Raw genomic sequence first — 16,032 nt, 5'->3', positions numbered from 1 at the left:
TACTTTTTGTACTTTTACTCAAGTAACATTTTGAACACAGGCCTTTTACAAGTAACTGAGTATTTTTTATATTGTGGTATTTTTTACTTTCACTTAAGTAAAATATCTGAGTACTTCAATCCACCACTGGACAGTATTGACACTCTTACTTAAGTAAAAAAAAATGATTATATTCTTCCACCAGGAGGCTCTCTCTCACATACGTTGCTTCATCATCATATGTCATGCCGTCAGCACGTACGTTTACGCTCTGCGTCATTCAAGATGGCGGCGCCCGTGGAGGTGGTTCTGGTGTCGCTTGGTGAGAGGTTTCCTTCATCAAATATCAACCCTCTGCACGCGCTGGCTGACAGGAAGAGCTTTAATGTGTTGTTTATGAACACCTCCTCCTCCTCCTCCTCCTCCTCCTCCTCCTCGCACCTCCTGCTGTTCTCCTCCTCTGGGAGTCAAAGGTAAACAAACATGTCAACAAGCAGTGTAGCCATGGGTCACGTGACGCTTGTCTGTCGCGAGCGTCATGGCAGAATTTCAACCTGGTGTTTGCACTTTCTCCATTAACAGTCCGTACATCTACATAAACGTTCATATTTTTAATATAAAGTGTTTACCTCATGGCCATGGATGTTACAACTATGTACGGGTCTTTATAAGTACCCGTGTCTTCAGTATTGTTCAATAAAAAGCATTTTAATACGATCGGTGGCCATTTTCTCATCGAGTATAATGTATCAGAGTGCAGTACACCTCCCAACCGATAGGTGCGCGTAGTTGAAAGCACTTGGCCACATGGCCACCAATCGGATTAAAATGCTTTTTATTAAACAATACGGAAGATACGGGTACTTCTGAGGGCCCGTACATGTTAACATCCGTGGCCATGAGGTCAGCACTTTATATTGTAAATGTGAACGTTTATGTAGATGTACGGGTTGTAGCCTAAATGGAGAAAGAGACAAAACCAGGTTGAAGTTCCTTCATGACTGTCATGTGTCAGAGTGATGTTATTTATGTTTATGTTATTATGTTTCAGTACTGGAGTACTTTTTCCACCACCAAGCAGTGGTGATTTAGTGAGAGAAATAAGCAACCAGGACTATGAAAATAAGCTATTAATGTAGTTCATAGACCACATGAGACATTTAAACCTACACACTGTATACATTTGCTATTTTCAAAACAAATGTTGAAATAAAATGTGTAATATTGTAAACATTGTAACAACACAAATGTAGTATATGGGGCTCCCTGGCACTAAACATGTTCAGATGAAGTACGTTTGAGTAGGAAGCAACTGTCTTTAGTTGCTATAAACAACACAAGATGTCTGGAATTTAAATATATTGTTATACATATTGTATAGCTATTGAGATATTTGGCATACATATTGAGATATGTGCATCGCACAGCCCCAGAATAATGTAAAATAAAAACACAAGTGTTAAAATTAATTATTTTCTGTTTTACAATGGTGGCATACAAAAATGGAGAAAATAGTGGATATAAAAGCCCTATTTTTGCTATTTATTTATTTAAATGTTTAATGGTAATGGAGGAAAAGGTTATAAATAATGGTGATACTGATGTGTTTTTTCTGCTCTAGTAAAAGAAGCATCTTCATCTGTGTGCATCTGAGGAGCTCTGAGGAGGAGGAGGATGATGATGAGGATGATGAAGGGGCGCTCAGACTCCACTCCAGTGGGTTGTTCCTCAGACATCACCGGATCTCCAACCGGAGCCGTGGCTCCGCCCACCTGGTGGCCACGCCCTTACCTTCACCTTCATCTCTGGAGATGTCCGGAGGTACAGTGTGTTATTATGGGGCCAGGCTTCCAGCATGGACCCATATTGTTATTCGCATTATTCCATTTCTTCTTCTTCTTCTTCTTCTTCTTCTTCTTCTTCTTCTGCCACTTTTGGCAGTTCTGGCTGAACCGTGCAGTCGCTTTTTATGAAACTCGGCCATATGATAGATGGTCATGAAAAACGATCAAAAAATAAATCTCACAATCTTTCGTCAAAAGGTGGCGCTATAGCACTCAGTTGAAAATGACAACTTTGAACAGGTACAACTCATGCCCTGTTTCACCTACAGCCATGAAACTTCGATGCACACATGCGTCTCCTCATGCTGAACAACTTTCACACTCTGACTTTTGACCTCTGACCTTTAGATCTCCCACCATTTTGAATTATATGAAAAACAGTTAAAACCTATCTCCTCCTGGGATTTTTGAGTAATCTGCACGAAACTTTTTACACATGAACTTTGGACCTATACCAAAAAACGTTTGCAAAATATCTTCCATAAGTGAAAAAATGAAGCTTTAATGAGCCAATGAATATTGCAGTTTTATGACAATTATTCATCTGCCCCTAACACATACATGCAGACTTACCATTCTTTGAAACTTTGCAGAAATGTAAAGGGCCATTCCAAATATCACTGAAACCAATCTTACTCCAATTGGTCAAACGGGGGCGCTATAGCAATTTTTTGAAAATTGAAACTTTAAACAGGCAAAAGTCATGCCTCGTTTGGCCGACAGCCATTAGACCTGCTTACACATGTGCCTTGACTAATGAGGAACACATCTATCACGTTGACCAGTAAGCACCGCCCTTAGATTGTCCGCAATCTTGAGCAGTTTGAAAAACACTTAAACCCAGGATTTTCAGCTATTTGCGTGAAACTGTATCATCTGTGTGATCTCCTTTTTCACAGGTTCTTGTCTGTTGGTGGCTTCTCGCTTAAATGTGTGCCCCACAACCTGAAGGTCACAAGTTCAAGCCTCACTTGGTGCAGACTTCATCTGAGTTGCATTTCACACAACATGACTATCAATGAATACATCTGCAATTGTTAAAGATAACATGAAATACTTAATTGAGTGTTTTTTACATAGAGCTGATCTACAATCTCACAACTTTTCAGATAGCAATGAGAGTATGTTTTTTCAATGTATAACATACTTCATTGTGAAAATAGCCAATGTACAATCTGACAACTTTTAATGGTTTGTGAGCTTGTAGATCGGCTATTTTCACTAATTTTGGTTCTGAGGAGATGTACAATTTCTTCATTGGTAAATGGTTTGTGAACGAGTGATCTTAGTGTTAGTGAAACAGGGGCTTGGGTCATGACAGAAGGCAAGAGTTTGTGATCCTCAACAGACAATATCAGCCTGGACAAAGATATAGCACTATAGGTAGTGTTGCAGCTACCTAAGAGTGCTTCATGACCGTAAGGTTGCCGGTTCAAGCCTCACTTGATGCAGACTCATTTAAGTTGAAATGCAAAAAACATGACTCAATCTATTCCGTTTCCATGGCGCTCTCTCTCTCTCTTCAATCTATTCCATTTCCATGTCTTTCTCTTCAATCTATTCCGTTTCCATGTCTCTCTCTCTGTCTCTTCAATCTATTCCATTTGTCTCTCTCTCTGTCTCTTCAATCTATTCCATTTGTCTCTCTCTCTGTCTCTTCAATCTATTCCATTTGTCTCTCTCTATGTCTCTTCAATCTATTCCGTATCTCTCTCTCTCTCTCTCTCTCTCTCTCTCTCTCTCTCTCTCTCTCTCTCTCTCTCTCTCTCTCTCTCTCTCTCTCTCTCTCTCTCTCTCTCTCTCTCTCTCTCTCTCTCTCTCTCTCTCTCTCTCTCTCTCTCTCTCTCTCTCTCTCTGAGGGGTGGCCATAGCTGAGTGATTAGTGAGCCCGCCTAGGGAGCCAGAGACTCTGGTTGCCCCAGGTACGATTCCAGGCCAGGTCAGCAAATGTGTCGATGACATGAAATTTGTCCCTGAGCAAGACTCTTAACCCCTAATTGCTCACAGGCACTCATTGGAAACAAGACCGCAAGGACTTTCATGAACTGACCTGTTAAAGGAATTATCATTTCTCTCTCCTGGCCCCATATTATCGCTGCTTGCAGCTATATTTGTTATTATATTGTTGTTATTGTTGTTATTGTTGTTATTGTTGTTATTGTTAATATAGTTTTTAGGACAAATACAAGAACGCTCGTCCCGGGGTCAAATCCAGCGACCTCTGAACGGTTGCCACCAAGTAATTCTAAACGTATTTGAAAACTTTAGTTACTTTGCAGAAATACATTATTATATTATAAAACATGCATTAACTACTTCAGCCCTATTTTATACTGTACCTAGGCTATTTGAAAATAGCAGATCTACAAGCTCACAACGCTCACAATCGCGACGCGTTGTGAGCTTGTAGATCTGCTATTTTCAAACATTTTAGTACTTTTACTTTTGGTACTTTTAAGTTTATTTTGATGCCAATACTTTTGTACTTTTACTCAGTAACATTTTGAACACAGGCCTTTAACGTGTAACAGAGTATTTTTATATTATGGCATTGCTACTTTTACTTTAGTAAAATATCTGAGTACTTCTTCCACCACTGACTATGTCTAAACCTAACCTTATTCCTAAACATAACGTCAGTAACACTATGTCTAAACCTAACCTTATTCCTAACCTTAACCTCAGTAAAACTATGTCTAAACCTAACCTTATTCCTATATGTAACCTCAGTAAAACTATGTCTAAACCTAACCTTATTCCTAACCTTAACCTCAGTAAAACTATGTCTAAACCTAACCTTATTCCTAACCTTAACCTCAGTAAAACTATGTCTAAACCTAACCTTATTCCTAATCTTAACCTCAGTAAAACTATGTCTAAACCTAACCTTATTCCTAATCTTAACCTCAGTAAAACTATGTCTAAACCTAACCTTATTCCTAAACGTAACCTCAGTAGAACTATGTCTAAACCTAACCTTATTCCTAACCTTAACCTCAGTAAAACTATGTCTAAACCTAACCTTATTCCTAAACGTAACCTCAGTGAAACTATGTCTAAACCTAACCTTATTCCTAGCCTTAACCTCAGTAAAACTATGTCTAAACCTAACCTTATTCCTAAATGTAACCTCAGTGAAACTATGTCTAAACCTAACCTTATTCCTAGCCTTAACCTCAGTAAAACTATGTTTAAACCTAACCTTATTCCTAAACGTAACCTCAGTAAAACTATGTCTGAACCTAACCTTATTCCTAAACGTAACCTCAGTAAAACTATGTCTAAACCTAACCTTATTCCTAGCCTTAACCTCAGTAAAACTCTGTCTAAACCTAACCTTATTCCTAAACGTAACCTCAGTAAAACTATGTCTAAACCTAACCTTATTCCTAAACGTAACCTCAGTAAAACTATGTCTAAACCTAACCTTATTCCTAAACGTAGCCTCAGTGAAACTATGTCTAAACCTAACCTTATTCCTAAACGTAACCTCAGTGAAACTATGTCTAAACCTAACCTTATTCCTAACCTTAACCTCAGTAAAACTATGTTTAAACCTAACCTTATTCCTAACCTTAACCTCAGTAAAACTATGTCTAAACCTAACCTTATTCCTAAACGTAACCTCAGTGAAACTATGTCTAAACCTAACCTTATTCCTAAACGTAACCTCAGTAAAACTATGTCTAAACCTAACCTTATTCCTAAACGTAACATCAGTAAAACTATGTCTAAACCTAACCTTATTCCTAACCTTAACCTCAGTAAAACTATGTATAAACCTAACCTTATTCCTAAACGTAACCTCAGTGAAACTATGTCTAAACCTAACCTTAATCCTAAACGTAACCTCAGTGAAACTATGTCTAAACCTAACCTTATTCCTAACCTTAACCTCAGTAAAACTATGTCTAAACCTAACCTTATTCCTAAACGTAACCTCAGTGAAACCATGTCTAAACCTAACCTTATTCCTAACCTTAACCTCAGTAAAACTATGTATAAACCTAACCTTATTCCTAAACGTAACCTCAGTGAAACTATGTCTAAACCTAACCTTAATCCTAAACGTAACCTCAGTGAAACTATGTCTAAACCTAACCTTATTCCTAACCTTAACCTCAGTAAAACTATGTTTAAACCTAACCTTATTCCTAAACGTAACCTCAGTAAAACTATGTCTAAAGCTAACCTTAACCTCAGTAAAACTATGTCTAAACCTAACCTTATTCCTAACCTTAACCTCAGTAAAACTATGTCTAAACCTAACCTTATTCCTAACCTTAAAGGAGGAGTTTACCCAACAAATTACTTATTTTCTATCAATTACAAATAGAAATACAAATGAAGCCTTGATTTCATGGATTAATTTTTTTTTGTGGCATTCCTAAGACAGTAATTTGATGACACTGTGTATTTCCGGTAGGAGATACAAATCTACTTTGTGTCTCCTACCGGATACATTAGCCGGTAGGAGACGGCAATCAAATTATTAGCTTAGTAATGTGACAAAAACAAAAAATAATCCATGGATTCAAGGCTTCATAGGCTGTGCAATTGATAGATTTTTTTTTGGGTGAACTCCTCCTTTAACTCATTGACTCATTGAGTTATTGTCTATAGCTGCCCTTGCCAGCGATTCCATAAAAACACAGTTAAACAGTTCAAAATAGTGATTCTGCCATAACTGCGAGATTGCATCAGAACCACTCACACACATGTCTGTCTGTCTGTCTGTCTGTCTGTCTGTCTGTCTGTCTGTCTGTCTGTCTGTCTGTCTGTCTGTCTGTCTGTCTCTCTCTCCAGTGGTCTCTCTCCATAAGGTGGTCTTAGGAGCAGGCAGCAGACACACTCTGCGCTGGGCGACCAGCGAGCGTTTCTCCAGGGTCCTGCAGCTCCTCCTCTCCTCCTCCTGGGTTCTGGCCAGAGAAGGAGACCCTCTGCTCCTTCCCTGTACCCCTCCTTCTCCTCTCAACCTCCTGGGAGAAGACCCCACTCAGGTGAGAATATCATTTATTTTAGAGACTAGTGCTGCACGATTAATTGAAAAAAGATTGTGATCTCGATTCAGACACCTATGCATCTCAATTCTAAACTATGGGGATTTTTTTTGTTTTTTTATTGAAACATTCTTTTTTAGCGGCGCTAGCCGCTCTATATCTGACTTTGTCCGTGTCCGTCCGTGTCCGTCCGCTGTTTTCTGATTGGCTGGGCTATAAAGTGTGTTGTCATCAAACAAATATTGATGACAACACAGCACGGGGCTCATCAAAGGCGCCGCTTCCTTCACACAGGGTGTGATTTTTAACTTTGCTTCTGAATAATACCAACGTGCAATGTCAATCATACTTAAACAATGTAAAGCAAAAATATGCATTTTGAGTGGGATTGCAACAAGTCTTTCGCTAGACTCTTGAACGTGACCAGACACACACACACACACACACACACACACACACACACACACACACACACACACACACACACACACACACACACACACACACACGTCCCTTCTGCCTCTGAGGGACAGAGTGAAGAGCTGAGAGTCATAAAGTCATTAAGTCATAAAAAGTCGGCCAGTTTTCAGAGCGGAGAATCTACTAATCATCTATGATTTACTACAGCCGTTCTACTGAGCGCTACACGCTCATCACAATAGACAATCGCAGTCACTTTCTCAGCTGTGATGACATGCCTGTCTAAGACAAGTCCCTAAGTATTAGAGCAGGGGTCTTCAAGAGGGGGTCCGGGACCCCTTGGGGGTCCTCAGAGTTACTACAGGGGGGCCGCCAAATCATTTTGTGATATGACATACTAGCATCCCATTTCTGAGGAGAACTTTAGCCAAAAATAGCAGATCTACAAGCTCACAACTGAACTTGTAGATTGGCTATGTTTGGTAAAGAGGTAGACAGGTGTAGAGGGAAAAAAGAGCAGGCCAAGTTGGGGGAAAATGGTTTAATCTGCAGCACAATTTTATACAATATAGAGGGGGTCCCTGCTTCATCTCTCTCTCAGCTAGAGGGTCCTTGGGCTGAAAACGTTGAAGACCCCTGTATTAGAGTATTCCTAAAACTGTATATCTCTAGGCTATTTTTATTTATTTATTGTTGTCCATTTTATTTTCTTACTTAATATTTTATTTTCTTCATTATATCATTTATATGTAGAACAATCTTTGGTACAAGTTCCAACAACATTTTGCTGCTTGTATCGTCAGTAACAAATAAAGCTTCTCGAATTCAGCACAATTCTAATGTAATTCACTGCAGAAGGATTCATGTTTTGTACCACAATGTAGGTAGGCTATAGTCCTATACTATTTACTTATTTTAATTTAATTTAATGTTAAGACATTTATGCTTGAATGACAATGAAAACAGACCTTTTTCTGTGTGGATTGTGTAAAGATTTTGCACCGATATGATTATGCAAAGGTACAGACACAGTGACAGTAGTACAGACATATAAAGGTACAGACACAGTGACAGTAGTACAGACATATAAAGGTACAGACACAGTGACAGTACAGACATATAAAGGTACAGACACAGTGACAGTACAGACATATAAAGGTACAGACACAGTGACAGTACAGACATATAAAGGTAAAGACACAGTGACAGTAGTACAGACATATAAAGGTACAGACACAGTGGTGGAAAAAGTACTCAAATATTTTAATCAATATTGTAATCGTATCTCTGCGATACGATTATTGTGAGTGTTTTCTATCACAATAAACGATAATAACGGTTATCGTCCCGTCCCGTGTGTGTGTGTGTGTGCGTGCGCGTGTGTGTGTGCCGTCCGTCTGTCCGTCCGAGTGGAGCCGACATAAATAAAAGAAAAAAGAAAGACGCACCAGGACGGCACCCATTATTTTATGGACTGGACAACCTAACATGCTGTTCTAACACAGTCTGCCAGATGTCAGCTATAGGCTACTCCATGCTGCAGCAGCCTACAATAAGAGACATTGACAATGGCCGGGTTTCCCAAAGAGCTCGTGCGTAGAGCATCGTCGCAGGTCCGACGACGGGTCTAACGTGTGACGTCACATGCTTCGCAGTACCATAGCAGGCACGTAGATTTCAGGTCATGCGTGGCCGTACGCAGCTTGCGCAAGCGTCTCCTACACAGCTGGGACTCGGCCAAACCTACGCTCTACCCTCATTAGTAGCAGGTGGTTGTGCCCCTGCGTGCCATCTAAACTGGCTGCGTTTGTGGTAAAAGTACATTCGTGAGACAGAATGCGCGCAGCATACTCCCCGCCCACAGTAGGAGGGGAGTACTGTCCTACGAAGCATTTTGTAACGAGCGCCCTGGGCCGCCTGTAACACCCATCGTTCTATGAAATCTATGAAAAGACCGACAGACACACACACACACACACACACACACACACACACACACACACACACGTGTGTATGTATGTATGTATATATATATATATATATATATATATATATATATATATATATATATATATTACGGCCGGGCCGGTGCGTAACGTGCCCCAAAAAAAAACAGACATACAAGCTGTCAACGCACTGCGATATGCCGTGTCGATAGCTTGCAGATCTGTTCTTTTGGGTAGGGCGAGCGGCTGCAGTGCTTCGTCCTCTATGCATGAACCCGAAGTTTACAAATCGTACTCTCACGGATGATCCGATCATCTAATAAAAATATTAAGCACATGCCAAGTTAACTAAAGGTGATGCTGAGCTAAATATGTTTCCTTAATTTCGAAGTTTTATAGTTAAACGTTATGATGAAAGTGCAGTTCCTCTCACAAAGTGACAGCTGTTGCGCTCGCCATGTTTATGAATGGTTAAAACATCTTTTGAAAATAGCAGATCTACAAGCTCACAAGCTTGTAGATCTGCTATTTTCAAAAGATTTTATGCATAGTAGACTTGGGAAATGGTACGTTCTGAGATCGAACCCAAGGCTTCCACTCGCCAGCCCAACGCGTTACCAGTCATGCCAATAAGACTGAGCCCGATAGTTAGGTCTTTTGCACGCGACTTGTCGCTAAATTTGAGTGTGGGGCTACACAGCGCAGCTGTTCCTCCTAACAGCCGCTCGCCCCAAAATAACAGATCTGCAAGCTATCAACACGGCATGTCGCAGTGTGTTTGTTGTATATATGTCTGTTTTTTTTGGGGAGGCGTCGCCCGTTACGCGCCGTTATATATATATATATATATATATATATATATATATATATATATATATTCCTAAACTTTCCTAAAGTAAATTCCCCCCATTGGTGCTAAAAGCTGTCAATCATGCAGGGGGACGCCCCCTCTATCCTCTGAATTTTTTTGAACGGCGAACAATGGCCGCAGTGTTCATTTAAGATCATTGAAATGTGTCACCTTAAAATGCATTTTAATACATTACAGAATGTACCTATAAAAATGTAAGTGTCCAATTCATATAAAGGTAAGTTAGATAAAGGTGCAACTTTATCTTAGTATATTTGCAAAATCCTGTATATATAGATATATGTATGCAAAGGGTGTTTAAACTATAGTAGGATAGCACTACGTAGTTGACGTAGGCTTTACGTAGGCTACGTCCAGGATCTCTTCACGTGCATGCTGTCTCACGAATGTAGTTTTAGCACAGACGAAACGGAACCTACGAAGATGGTGTCTACTGAAGACAATTTAGATGAGACGTTGGGCACACACAGCTGCTACTAACGAAGATAGTGCGCAGCGGGGTTGCTACTGCGCAGATGCGTGGAGGCACCTACGCAGCTTCTAGGCTACGCAGGAGCTCAAATTCGTTTGGGAAACGCGGCCATTGATATTAAATTGCATGTTTTCACCTCCATTAATAAGCAATCCAACAACTTTGTTCCCCATGTATTGGCTGCAGTAACTGCTGTAAACTCTCTCAGTTTCAGGAGTTTCTTCTTCTCTCAGTTTCAGGAGTATCTTCAGGACCTGCTGGTGATGGAGTGTCGTCCCGTCAGACAGGGAGCGCTGACCGTTGACACGGTCGTCGTGGTGACCGACCGCTGGGACGCCTGTGAAGCTCCTCCTCCTCTGCCATGCTCCTCCTCCTCCAGACCGATGACATCATCGTCATCATCATCATCATCATCAGTGTGCGCGGCGGTGACATGCTCGGTGTTTGCGTCAGACTTTACACATTTCACCAACGGCCTTGGTGACTCAGGTAAAGGAAGATCTGTCACAGTTATGCTCCATTTTTAAACCTTTTTAAAACATTTTTGGAGCGGTGTAACCGCCCCCTATAAGTGAGGTTTGGACACTGACCAATCCTGCACCGTGATTGGCCAATAGTCTACAACGCAGTCTACACCCCCAACCCTTCCACAGTCAATGCAAATCTATACTTTTGCAAAGTCAGCCAATCACATTACAGTTAGTGTCATCACCACTAGCTGTAATGTGATTGGCTGACTTTGCAAATTCAGGACTGTGATTGGCTAGCGAAACACATGACACATGTGCAGCCCTATGAATAGCAGTATGGACTTAAAAAAACACATTTATGTTTTTTTTAAGTGAATCATGTTGTGATGACCACACACCGCCCACTTCACACTGGGTGTGATTTTTATTTTAAATCGGTGCTATTGGACACCCTAAAACCATGAATTATGATGTTTGACAATGAATTATGATGTATGACGATTAACGGTCAATTAAAATGCCTTATATGGTGACAACCCTAGACGGGGGAGGCGGAGTCAGAAGAGGAGGGGGCGGAGTCACCCTGCTGGAGAACAAGGCGCTGATGGAGGCGGGGTTCTCAGGTAGGCCTGAACATAATATCCATTATGATATAATACAGTATATAATACTAGAAAATGTGCTCCTCGGAGCACAGGTCTCCGCCAGTACTGTTCCTGATTAATCCTGTCTTAAGTGTTACTTGATTAATCCTGTCTTAAGTGTTACTCCGCCATTTCTCAGCCATTTCGTGATTATTCCTGTCTTACCTCACTTTGAAAGAGGCTAAGACTCTTTCAAAGTGACACATCTATTTATAGGCCGCTATACGTCATGCGTCTCACTAGCCAATCAGAGCACACTCTTTCAACGTATTGTCACGTGTCACGTGAGGCTTGACCAATGTTAGCTTGGCCGAGGGGGGGGGGGGGGGGAAGTGAAAACATAGTCTCCTGGCGGAGACAATAATAATATGTAATGATATACATTATCTTCTTAGCCAGGGGGTCTTCAACAGGGGGTCCAGGTGTTTTGTGCCAATCTTTGCTTCTGGGGGGTCCCTGGAACAACATATTTTGAGATGGGGGGGGGGGGGGCTCCGGACAAATACCATTTTGGGTGGTCCTTGACATGAACAAAGTTTGAGAACCACTGATGATATTATATTATATAATGATATTATAATGATATTAGAACCACTGATATTATAATGATATTATAATGATATTAGAACCACTGATATTATTGATTGATTGATTGAGATTTTTATTAGGCAAAAAGAATGTAAAACAACACAGTTACATTTATAATGCTTTTGTCTAAAAGGTCCGGCCAAAAAAGTCCTTGCGGGCTTGTTTCCATTGGGAAATGATATTATGATATTATAATGATATTAGGATTGTTAGGATTTAGAAAACATTTGTAAAATCACCAGAAGCAAAGATTTGAGTAAAATGTTCACTTCATAAGAAAAATATATACATTCAAAGATTTGCACAAATTCTCACGATTTTTCTAAAATAGCAGATCTACAAGCTCATAGCGTGCTATGAGCTTGTAGATCTGCTATATTTGAATAGCCAAAGAAATTAAAAATGACACAGATGCATTCCTGGTCTAAAAGGGTTAACCCATTAAAAACTGAAAAGCATCTGTGTGTCATCATTAGATTTTAGGAGACATTTGTAGAAATAAACTGGTTCATATTTCCATGATGTGTGTTCTGTCTCTCTCTCTCTCTCTCTCTGTCTCTCTCTCTCTCTCTGTCTCTCTGTCCCTCTCTCTGTCTCTGTCTCTGTCTCTCTCTCTCTCTCTCTCTCTGTCTCTCTCTCTCTCTCTGTCTCTCTCTCTGTCTCTGTCTCTGTCTCTCTCTCTCTCTCTCTCTCTCTCTCTCTCTCTCTCTCTCTCTCTCTCTCTCTTTCTTTCTCTCTGTCTCTGTCTCTGTCTCTGTCTCTGTCTCTCTCTCTCTCTCTCTCTCTCTCTCTCTCTCTCTCTCTTTCTTTCTCTCTGTCTCTGTCTCTGTCTCTGTGTCTCTCTCTCTCTCTCTCTCTCTCTCTCTCTCTCTTTCTTTCTCTCTGTCTCTGTCTCTGTCTCTGTCTCTCTCTCTCTCTCTCTCTCTCTCTCTCTCTCTTTCTTTCTCTCTGTCTCTGTCTCTGTCTCTCTCTCTCTCTCTCTCTCTCTCTCTCTCTCTCTCTCTCTCTCTGTCTCTCTCTTTCTCTCTCTCTCTCAGGGTTCCTCAGGGCTTTGGAGTGTCAGGTGGAGGTTCAGGTGCTAACCAGACGTCTAGACGCTGACGGGGACAGACGTCTAGACGGGGACAGGAGTCTAGACGGGGACAGACGTCTAGACGGGGACAGGAGTCTAGACGGGGACAGACGTCTAGACGGGGACAGCTGTGTGTTTGTGAGCAAGCAGCTGCTGCTCAGACTGGGGCTGTTCAACAGAGAATGGGTTCTTCTGCTGGGGTGGACACAGCGTCCGGCCCAGGTACATGGTTCTGGTGGTTCTTTTTCATGTCAAGGACCCCCAAACTGATATGTTTTTGGCCGCAAACCCCCCATCTGAAAAGATGTTGTCCCAGGGACCCCCCCTCAAAACCTTTTCGATAACTTCCAAAAATGTTCAAAAATAGCAGATGTATAAGATTGTAGATCTGTTGTGATGCTGTATTAACACATTTTTGCTGGAGACCCCCTGGAGCCCATTTAAAGACTTAAAGACAAACATTAAAGTCTTAAACTGAATCCTGTAACGAACAGGGAGCCAGTGTAGGGAGGAAAGAATAGGGGAGATGTGATCATATTTCCGTGCCCCTGTTAAGAGGCGAGCGGCCGCGTTTTGCACTAACTGTAGTCGTGACAGGCAGGCTTGGCTAATACCAACATAAAGTGCATTACAGTAGTCGAGTCGGGTTGAGATAAAAGCATGGATAAGACGTTCAAAATCAGAGAGGGTTACAGCAGACTTGACTTTGGCTAAGAGCCTCAGCTGATAAAAGCTGGATTTAACAACAGAGTTAATCTGTTTGTCAAACTTAAAATCTCTGTCCAATTTGACACCAAGGTTAGTGACCACTGGTTCTAGAAAAGGCTGCAGGGGGGCCAGATCCAGTGCATCTGAATATGAAGTAACAGCACTTGAGTAAATGTACTGTGTTACTTTAAGTAAATTTACTTTGTTACTTTCCTCCCCTGTGCCAGGTGGTGGTCGCAGAACTCGGTGGTGAAGACCTGGGGTTACCATGGCAACGTGAAGACTTAGCGTTCATATCCAGCACCCTCTGGTTCAACCTGACCAATGGACGACCACTTCCTGTCAACAACACCTCGTTAAAGATGAAGGTGATTCCACATTGCTCTTAGTGATGGTGATGGAAGGGATTCATTTGTTTGGTTTAACCCGTTTAGACGTGGAAAGGCCTGTAATGTTGTTACATTACAGTCATTTAGCAGACGCTTTTATCCAAAGAGACTTACAATAAGTGCATTCAACATAGGTAGGCAAAAAAACTACTAGAAAACTACTAATCACCAGAAGCATTAAGTGCATTCTCTTCTAAAACAAACAACTAAGAGCATACCTAGCGCTAAGGTAAAAGTACAATATATCAGCTACCTACTGTCTTAAACAGATGAGACACATACGGAAATCAAATGAGCAAGAGATAAAACAAATAAGTGTATCAAATAAACAAGATCCAATAAAACAAGAGCTTGTAGAACTAATTGACAAGTAGGCAAGGCTAAGAGGAAGGGTAGTGTTTCCTGAAGAGGTGGGTTTTCAGCCTGCAGTGAAAGATGGGCAGTGACTCTGCTGTCCTGACATCAGTGGGGAGTTCATTGCACCACTGTGGGGCCAGAACAGAAAAAAGCTGTGACCGTCCTTCCCCTGGAGGGGAAGGGCTGTCCTCACAGAGACCTGTCCGCTGATTCCCCCCGCTGAGGGGAATCAGCTCGGTCTTGTCGAGGTTGATCTTCAGGTGGTGCGTCGACATTCACTCTGCTGCTATTCTGCTATTTTCAGAGGGGGGGGGGGGGGGGCAGTGACTCAGGGGTAGAGCAGCCGGATGGGAACTACAAGGTCCCCAGTTCGATCCCGGGCTCCCCCAGAGTGTCGAAGTGTCCTTGAGCAAGACACTGAACCCCTAATTGCATGGTTTCCTCCTCCATTGTCATCCGTTGTCATGTTATTTGCCTGCACCCTGTAATCAAGCCTTCCTCCTCCATCAAACTAAACCATAACCACACTGCTGTACTCTGTCCATAACACTAAACCATAACTATTTTGCTGTTTAAAATCAACACTGCTGTTCTCTGTCCCGTTGCAGAGATGGAAGCCGGGGCGTCTGCAGAGCGCTGGCTCCCTCTGCAGGTCAGACAGTGAATGTCTGAGCGTCCGTCCTCCAATCGGCTCGGAGCTGCACATCCAGCCTGTCCTCTGTCCACACTGTAAACAACACGGTTGCTATGACGACCTCCTCCAGCGCCACTTCACCGTACCCAGGTAATGACACTGTAAGCGACACGGTTGCTATGACGACCTCCTCCAGCGCCACTTAACCGTACCAAGGTAATGATTAGAGTTGTTCCAAAAAAAAAACAATACCAGTATCGGAAAAGCTACCGATATACTGAGTAAATTGCTGGCATCGGTATAGGCCAGTATGGTAAATGGTAAATAAAATGGTAAATGGTGCATTTATATAGCGCTTTTATCCAAAGTACTTTACATAGATTGTGTATTACATTCACCATTCACACACACATTCATAAACACATTCACACACACACATTCATAAACACATTCACACACACATTCATACACCGATGGAGGAGGAAACCATGCAAGGCACCAACCTGCTCATCAGGAGTAATTAGGGGTTCAGTGTATTGCTCAAGGACACTTTGTCTCTAACTCTGAGCCACTGCCCAGTATACCAGTCTATGCAGTTCTGGTTAGGGTTGTCACCATTATACATTTAAGTTGAAGAT

General features: G+C 41.6%; 1 protein-coding gene across 3 annotated transcripts in view; it reads left to right on the top strand.

Annotated features, from left to right (window-relative positions):
• The first annotated feature begins 288 nt into the window (after window positions 1-288).
• The window catches only part of pex6 (peroxisomal biogenesis factor 6), an 81,411-nt gene continuing 65,667 nt past the window's right edge, over window positions 289-16,032 (top strand). Inside the window, exons 1-7 of one of the 3 annotated variants that reach the window (XM_084055236.1) lie at window positions 289-452; window positions 1,601-1,800; window positions 6,630-6,823; window positions 10,766-11,021; window positions 11,545-11,625; window positions 13,272-13,528; window positions 14,242-14,382. In XM_084055236.1, coding sequence (XP_083911362.1) covers window positions 376-452; window positions 1,601-1,800; window positions 6,630-6,823; window positions 10,766-11,021; window positions 11,545-11,625; window positions 13,272-13,528; window positions 14,242-14,382 — 1,206 coding nt within the window. In that variant the 5' untranslated portion in view covers window positions 289-375. Of the gene's footprint in view, window positions 453-1,600; window positions 1,801-6,629; window positions 6,824-10,765; window positions 11,022-11,544; window positions 11,626-13,271; window positions 13,529-14,241; window positions 14,383-16,032 lie in introns of those variants that run through there. The other 2 variants (XM_084055239.1, XM_084055237.1) reach the window with 2 other exon arrangements.

The sequence above is a fragment of the Gymnoscopelus microlampas genome, assembly GCF_963454915.1.
Source record: "Gymnoscopelus microlampas genome assembly, chromosome: 4".
NCBI classification, from domain to species: Eukaryota; Metazoa; Chordata; class Actinopteri; order Myctophiformes; family Myctophidae; genus Gymnoscopelus; species Gymnoscopelus microlampas.
This window is presented reverse-complemented; position numbering and strand designations above follow the sequence as displayed.